The sequence below is a fragment of the Phodopus roborovskii genome, unplaced genomic scaffold (assembly GCF_943737965.1).
Source record: "Phodopus roborovskii unplaced genomic scaffold, PHOROB, whole genome shotgun sequence".
NCBI lineage: Eukaryota > Metazoa > Chordata > Mammalia > Rodentia > Cricetidae > Phodopus > Phodopus roborovskii.
Window position 1 is genome coordinate 1,016,810 of NW_026125489.1, and position 7,872 is coordinate 1,024,681.

General features: G+C 48.5%; 1 protein-coding gene across 1 annotated transcript; it reads left to right on the forward strand.

The window, feature by feature from the left end:
• Positions 1-369: 369 nt before the first annotated feature.
• On the forward strand, positions 370-7,872 carry Pa2g4 (proliferation-associated 2G4). Its single transcript, XM_051176041.1, has 13 exons — positions 370-618; positions 2,609-2,737; positions 3,001-3,106; positions 3,197-3,266; positions 3,452-3,544; positions 4,941-5,004; positions 5,279-5,357; positions 6,044-6,122; positions 6,204-6,337; positions 6,934-7,028; positions 7,115-7,242; positions 7,362-7,415; positions 7,521-7,872. Exons 1-13 carry the CDS (start codon positions 531-533, stop codon positions 7,584-7,586), a joined length of 1,185 nt encoding a protein of 394 aa, XP_051031998.1. The 5' UTR covers positions 370-530; the 3' UTR covers positions 7,587-7,872.

The following is a 7,872-nucleotide window of genomic DNA, read 5'->3' on the forward strand; positions in this document are numbered from 1 at the left end:
CCGCCCCGCCCTGCTCCACCCCGCTCAGCGGCCTCTAAACCTTTTTCTCCGCGTAGCTCCGCCCCACCTCGTTTAGCCCGCCCCCCTCTGTTACGAGTTCTGGCTCCGCGCTCCCGTGAATGAGGTTTTTCCCGGAGAGACCACGTTTTCCCTCAAGCTCCCCAACGGCTCCGCCTTCCCGCCGGAGCCAGACCCTTCCCAGCGTGCCCGGCGATTCCGGCGTGCGCAGACCTGGGAGGGCAAGGCCCCAGGGCCTGGCGGCGGGGCGCGAGGAGCAGGCTGGGAATTGTAGTTCCCGAGTGTAGGAGGGCGGCTGGAGGCTGGACGCCGGCAGGACTCATTGTCCCAGTGTGCCCCGCGCTTCAGCCCGCGCGCTCGCAGCTCCTCGCTCTCTGCGCCCGCCCTCCCGCTCCCTTGCTTGCTCGCGCTTTCCTCGCGGACCGAAGAGACTCTAGCTACAGCTTGTGGCTGGAAGGGAGACGGAGGCCGCAGCTCAGGGAAAGTGAAGCTGCAGTAGTGGTGGTAGGAAGATGTCGGGCGAAGACGAGCAGCAGGAGCAAACTATCGCCGAGGACCTGGTCGTGACCAAGTATAAGATGGGGGGCGACATCGCCAACCGTGAGTGCGGCCTCGGGGGTCTTGGAATCGAGGCTGAGAGGGAGAGGTTTGGGGCTGTCTCCGGAGGGGCTGGAGCGGCTGGGTCTTGCGGAGTGAGCCACCGAGGGGCGCGTGCCGACGGCCGGGGGCGACGTGGTGGGGAGATCTGGTGTCGCCTCGGGGACTGAGCAGCCATGCCTGGGCTGGAGAGTGTGGAGGTGCGGGCCGGCGACCGCGAGGAGCGCAGAGAGGGGCCCAGACGTGCTCCGACCCTAGGCGGTTGGTAAGGAGGCAAGGCGCGTCGTCTTCTGCCCATCACCCTTCGGTCTGTCCGGATCTCTGCTTCCCCTGACTGGCAGCTGTGAGGCCACCTCGAAAAGGGTGCTCCCAGCTGTTGGCGACAGAAGCGTCCCTCTGGCAGCGCGGGTCTTGACCCGTAGGAGCCAGGCCGGCACGTGTTGCCAGGTCCCTGTGCCGATCGCTGGCTCCTCACTTCCCCACCACGTGCTTCAGAAAAGTCTCCACTTCAGGTCCGCCTGGTGGGGCCGCTTCTCCCCTGACCTAGCTCGAGGGACCGTTGGGGGGCACGTCTGGAGCTTCTGACACAACTCTTAGATACCTAGTTTTCTGGAAGAGGCTAATGACTGCTGCCCCAGCCTGTGAAATGGCCTTGAGTATTTGTTCTTAGAGGCTCTTGACAGTGTTCTCAGCTCCCGCTTAGACCACAGCCAGGCAAGCCGGTCATTAATGCTGAGAAGGGGCGGAGAGGGACACTGATTTTTAGGGTCATCATAAACATCTCCTGCTCTTTCTCAATAGTTGTCAGCCACTTGGGCAGATAACTTTCCACTTCATCTCCTGTCCGTCCCATGCCGTGCCCGTGCACTCCCCCTCCCCCAAGAGTTTGTAGCTCTGGCTGTCCTGTAGACCAGACTGGCCTAAGAGATAGATCCGCCTGTCTCTGCTTCCCAAGTACTGGGATTAAAGGCGTGTGCCACCACACCCAGTTCTTTCCATTTTTAAAAGCCACTTAATGGAGATAGAAACTATTAGGACTTTAAAATGATCTTGACAAAATTGAAGAAGGTATTTAGGTTGCCTTTGGTTAAACCCCAGTTTCTTCTGGATTCCAAATAATCAAAACACGAAAGAAATCAAGACTTAAATAATATCCCTATCTAGGGTGGCTTTGGTATTTGACATTATTGGTTTAAATCAGACAAAATTTCCATGTGAACACAGTACAATTTACAGCTTTAGGCAGTTGTGACTTTAGATACTTTTGAAACTGATCACGTGTCCCCTCAATCTTTGAGACCTTAGATTAATTTCCCTGGGATTATATACTTGTATATATAGGGAAATGCATTTACATCAATTGTGATTACTAACACCTAATTAGAGTGTCTAGGGAAGGAAAGAAGGTAACATTTAACAATGCTTCAACTTTGACTCAGCAATTCTATATGTACCTTCCCCTTGTCCCTGACGCCTATAAATTTCTTCGGCTCTGCCTGTGTGTGTGGGGTGTCTTGGGCACAGCTCCCTAATGTTTATGATTCTGTATACCATAACATCTTTGGAAGGTGTAAGGCTCTGGTCTATCAAGGTGTCAAGTAATTTAAAGGAGAGAAGTTAGCATTGACCTTTTTTTATTTTAGGAAAGGAAGGTAGAAAATAAGGCTGGGTGTGATGGTGCTTGCTTTTTTTCTATGTGTATGCCAGCACTTTTCAGGGAAACAAAGGCAGATGGGTCTCTCTGAATTCCAGGACAGCCAGGTGTACATAGTGAGTTCTAGGACAGCCAGAGATGTCTCAAAAAAAAAAAAAAAAAAAAAAAAAAAGCAAACAAACAGAAGGGTAGACATTGTTCCAAGACCCAAATTTTGTTTCCTTTCCTCTTTCTGCCTTAAGACAATAGCATGAGGGAGTATTGGGAAATGAATTGAGCTTCACATCTACTTAGCTGATGAAGGCATGCAGGACTGACCTGATGGGATTCTGTCCCCAGGGGTTCTCCGATCTTTGGTGGAAGCTTCCAGCTCAGGCGTGTCCGTACTGAGCCTGTGTGAGAAAGGCGATGCCATGATAATGGACGAGACAGGGAAAATCTTCAAGAAGGAAAAAGAGATGAAAAAAGGTAAAAGGGAAAGAATTCCCTGCCTGATTTCTCTCGTTTGATCCCATCCATCCATCAATCCCCACCCCAACATCCACCCCTTCTCAGATTAAAATACTTGGAAATCTGGAGTAACAAATGGGATGGGTGTAGTTTCTTTCCCAATCTAAACTGAGTAAGTTTAAGCGAGTCCCTGAAACAGAAGCCCTTCATCTTTCTAAAGGGCAGCAAGTGTTGCCAAGGCAGAGAGAGCAAGGCAGTAAGGCTGATGATTCTTTTTACAGGTATTGCCTTTCCTACCAGCATTTCCGTAAATAACTGTGTATGTCACTTCTCCCCTTTGAAGAGTGATCAGGACTATATACTCAAGGAAGGTGACTTGGTAAAAATGTAAGGTTAAGCCATTCTGGAGTATTTGTCATTTTCCTACACATTTACACGCTATCAGTTCCTAATGAATATTCTGTCCTTGCCTCTCAGTGACCTTGGGGTCCATGTGGATGGCTTCATTGCTAATGTGGCTCACACTTTCGTCATCGGTGTAGCTCAGGTAGGTAGCATGTTTTTCCAGGTTGCTAAGGGGATGTAATATACTCCACTCTTAAGTACCACATCATTGTAGAGTGTCTAGAGAATCAAAAAGAAACCATATTCTGGTGTTGTGTGATTGGCTAGCCTTGAATATGAACACATATAGTGAGCTTCCCAAGTGATATTGGCTATATTTCTCCACAGGGCACCCAGGTGACAGGCCGGAAAGCAGATGTCATTAAGGCAGCTCATCTTTGTGCCGAAGCTGCCTTGAGACTGGTCAAACCCGGAAACCAGGTAGGGTGCTTCCTTCCTGTTGTAAAAAATGAATCAGGCACTCCTGGAAAGTAATTAACTAAGTATCTACCACAGTACATGCAGGGTATATAGGGGTGTAACTTCTTACTGTGGAACTATAAAGGTTACTTCTAGACTTTGCATGTGCACTCTAACCCCAAAATAATTTGGAGTAAGTAACTAACAACAAAACTATGCATGAAAAGGATAGAAAAAGTGCTGGCAAATTCGTGGCTAAAAGACCAGAATTATTCAGTTGTTTGGAGGAGGGTATGAGGAAGCCCAGATCTGGTGGAGTTCTCCGGAGCTCACATTAATAGTGTTAGGTCGCCGGTGAGTTATCTCTGGAGTCACTCACACAGAACCACTCAATACTTACGATGTCTTATGTGCTCTTGTTCCTCGCACCTGTGTTCAGTTTGTACTAAATCCTCATAATTGATCTGCATGCTTTTTACCTAAAATTCTGCCCCATTTCCTTATAATATTGACTAAAGTTGTTTTCAAGCTCTTTGAACAGTGCCTACCTAGCCTGTATTAATTTCTTAAATTACTTGTTTTTATTATTTTATATACTTGTTATTCTTGTTGGTTATTTTCATAATAGTCTATAGCTGTGGAATCATGCCATCTTGCACATTACTTTTTTTTTTTTTTTTTTTTTTTCAAGACAGGGTGGGGTTTCTGTGTAGCCTTGGTTGTCCTGTAACTCACTCTGTGACCAGGCTGGCCTTGAACTCCCAAAGAGATCTGCTTGCCTCTTCCTCCCAAGTGCTGGGGTTAAAAGTGTATGCCACCACTGCCCTGGATATTTACCATTTTTTTTAAAGCCACCCCACCCCCCATTCTGTCTTGAGAATCGGGTGTGTACCACCACACCTAGTCAAGAGTAGTATTGAGCTCAAATTTCCTGTGAAATTGAACCATGGCTCTTGTGTCAGAAGAATGAAATTAGTGTCTTGGGTAAGGAGGAATTTTAGGACCAGAAAGGACTCTTGGTTGCCAAGCCTGCTGACCTGTTGATCCCTAGGACCTACCTGGAAGAGAGTGAGAACTGACTTTTGTTTGTTTTGACAGAGGCCTTATTCTTTGTGGGCCAGGCTAGCCTTGAACTCCTGTCTGTCTCCCAGGTCTCTAAAGGCTTGCACAGGATTTAGTTTGAGGCAGGGTTTCTCTTTGTAGCCCTGGCTGTCCTGGAACTCACTGTAGACCAGGCTGTAGCACCACAGCCTGGCTGCATTTTTACAGTACATAGTTTTACAATACAATAGTTTGTAGGAATGATGATTGTGAGTAAGAATTGCTGGCACTTGATGAGGGATGTCAGAAAAATCTATCACGAGAATAAGTTGGAAAGAGCAGGCCACTCACCTTTCCCTCGCTCTTGTACTTCTAGAACACACAAGTAACAGAAGCCTGGAACAAAGTTGCTCACTCATTTAATTGCACACCAATTGAAGGTGAGACTTCTGATACTGGGGTTAAAGGTCTGACAGTGGGTGGTGTGGTAGGAATAAGGATCCATCCTGGCTCTGGCTTTGCTGAGGCAGAGCCTCTCTATGTCCCTTTCCACAGCCAGGCACAACATACCATCAAACTACTTACGGGAGTAGATTTGGAAGCTGTAGACTGGGGGGGGGGGAGGCATACAGCTTACGGGAGTAGATTTGGAAGCTGTAGACTGAGCGGGGGAGGCATACAGCTGGTGCCATGGGCTTTGTACCCTGTGTGCAGGTATGCTGTCACACCAGTTGAAGCAGCACGTCATCGATGGAGAGAAAACCATCATACAGAACCCTACAGACCAGCAGAAGTAGGTGCCAGCCCCATCCTTTGCCTTTTACCGTACGTTCTGTAGTAGCTGTCAGGGTTTATTTACTCTTGCCCATACTTTGACCACGGTTACCTTCTCCAAATTACTAGAGCTTACTTATCAGGTTTTGTGTGTTGTTGTTGGGGTTTTTGTCTCTCTGTCCTGGAACTCCGATCTGTAGATCTGCCTGCTGGGATTAAAGGCGTGCTCCAACCCTGCCTTGCCTCCCCACCCTCCCCTAAGGATTTTAATTACATCTGTATCTGTCTAGACATTTGAGTGCAGATAGCCCTAGAAGCCAGAGACACACGCCTTTAATCCCAGCACTTGGGGGGGCAGAGGCAGGCGGATCTCTGAGTTCTAGGCCAGACTGGTCTACAGAGTTCTAGGGACTGGCTTCAAAGCAAGACAGAAACCTTGTCTCAAAAAACCAGAGAGAGAGAGAGAGAAGCCAAAGGTATCAATACCTTTGGTGCTGCTTAGGGTGCTGAGAACTCAGGGCCTAAGGATCCATATGTGCTCTTAATTACTGAGTCGTCTTTCTTCTGGGTAGTTGTCACAGTATAGTCCTGACTGGCCTAGAGCTTGCAATGACCCTTCCCTTCAGCCTCCTGACGCTGAGATCACAGGCTTGCATCATATGTCTGTGCCTAGCTTACTCTTAGGGTTCCCTCTATTCCTTTTAGGAAGGACCATGAAAAGGCTGAGTTTGAGGTACATGAAGTTTATGCTGTGGATGTCCTTGTCAGCTCAGGAGAAGGCAAGGTAAGAATTCCATAATAAGCAAAAGGGGTAACTTGAAAGTGGGTTTACCAGACCATATTTGACGTAACTTAACTCTCTTAGGCCAAAGATGCAGGACAGAGAACCACCATTTACAAACGAGACCCCTCTAAGCAATATGGCCTGAAAATGAAAACTTCACGTGCCTTTTTCAGTGAGGTGGAAAGGCGTTTTGATGCCATGCCGTTTACTTTAAGGTACTACGTATAGCAAGAACAGGACTGGAAACCAGGCTGACTCAGCTTGTATACCCAGAAGCGTCCTCCCTTCCCTTGGCCCTCCCTCACCTCCCCCCCTCCCTTCCTCCCCCTCTCCCTCCTGTCCAGACTGGTAGCTCCTGCCTGGATGCACGTCCTCTGTCCTACCCATCTCCTTGTTGGATATAATATAGAAGAGCAATCCCAGACATAGTTTCTGCATGAAGATAGAGATTTCAAACATGCATGACTGAGTATGGTAGCAATGCTTGTGATGCCAGTACTCCAGGGGCTGAGGCAGAGGAGTTTTTAAGTTAGCCTGAGCCACACTGAGCAAGAACTTGTCTTAACGACAGGGCCAGTTGCTTGTGCAGTTGCAGGTCAAGAGCTGTGCAAGACTGCCAACCTAAGCTCAACCCCAGAAACCCACGCAACAATAGAAGGGTAAACCAACTCCAGAAAGTTGTCCTCTGGCCTGCACACCCATGCCCTGCCCTCCAGCCCCCATCATACCTGTAATCACACTAATTTAAAAAAAAAAAAAAAGTGACGACCTGGTAGGTTGTTAGAGACCTGAATGTTGTCTGTCTTCGCAGAGCATTTGAAGATGAGAAGAAGGCTCGAATGGGTGTAGTGGAGTGTGCCAAACATGAGTTACTGCAGCCATTTAATGTTCTCTATGAGAAGGAGGGTAAGTCTTAAGAGGGTTTCAGAGTTCCCAGTTACACTTCCCTCCCTTGAACTTCAGAGTATGACTGGAACTAATTTTTCCCGTAGGTGAATTTGTTGCCCAGTTTAAATTTACAGTCCTACTCATGCCCAACGGCCCCATGCGGATAACCAGTGGTCCCTTTGAGCCTGACCTCTACAAGTCTGAGATGGAAGTCCAGGATGCAGAGCTAAAGGTTAGCGAGTGGAAAATGGTGAACATGGCACATTGACTTGCTGTGAGTCCTCCAAGGAATTACCCGAGTAGGCGAGTGTTTGTCCATTTCTCAGGGTTTGCCTTCTTCCCGTCTTCTAGGCACTTCTCCAGAGTTCTGCAAGTCGAAAAACCCAGAAAAAGAAGAAAAAGAAGGTGTGTGATGATCTTTTTTCTGGTGATGGTGGGGTATGAGCCCACCGTTCTCTGCTTCAGAGAAGTTGGGAATCGATGTCTTCCTTGTTTGTTTTGGGAATGCAGGCCTCCAAGACCGCAGAGAATGCCACCAGTGGAGAAACATTGGAAGAGAATGAGGCTGGGGACTGAGGTGGGTCCCATATCCCCAGCTTGTCACTCCTGCCTCGTCCCCTTCCCACCGCACCCCAGGCTCTGAAGTGCAGTTGTCTTCTACACCCAAGACCACCAGCAGAGCGAGCGGGGCCCACATCCCAGACATCCCAGTTCCCACACCCACTCACCCACCCACTCTTTCCAACAACAAACCAGCTCCAATTGACTCTGGTCTTGGGAGGCCAGGCCTCCCGGCCCGCCATTGAAGACTACTTTCAGTAGAAAAAGAAATTTGAATAATAAAATCAGGAGTCAAAACCCA

Coding starts and splice junctions, on each gene's coding strand:
- Pa2g4 (XM_051176041.1), top strand. CDS start 531: ATGTCGGGCGAAGACGAGCAGCAGGAGCAAACTATCGCCGAGGACCTG. Junction 2,738..3,000: donor GGAAAAAGAGATGAAAAAAG/GTAAAAGGGAAA, acceptor TTCTTTTTACAG/GTATTGCCTTTCCTACCAGC. Junction 3,267..3,451: donor TCGTCATCGGTGTAGCTCAG/GTAGGTAGCATG, acceptor ATTTCTCCACAG/GGCACCCAGGTGACAGGCCG.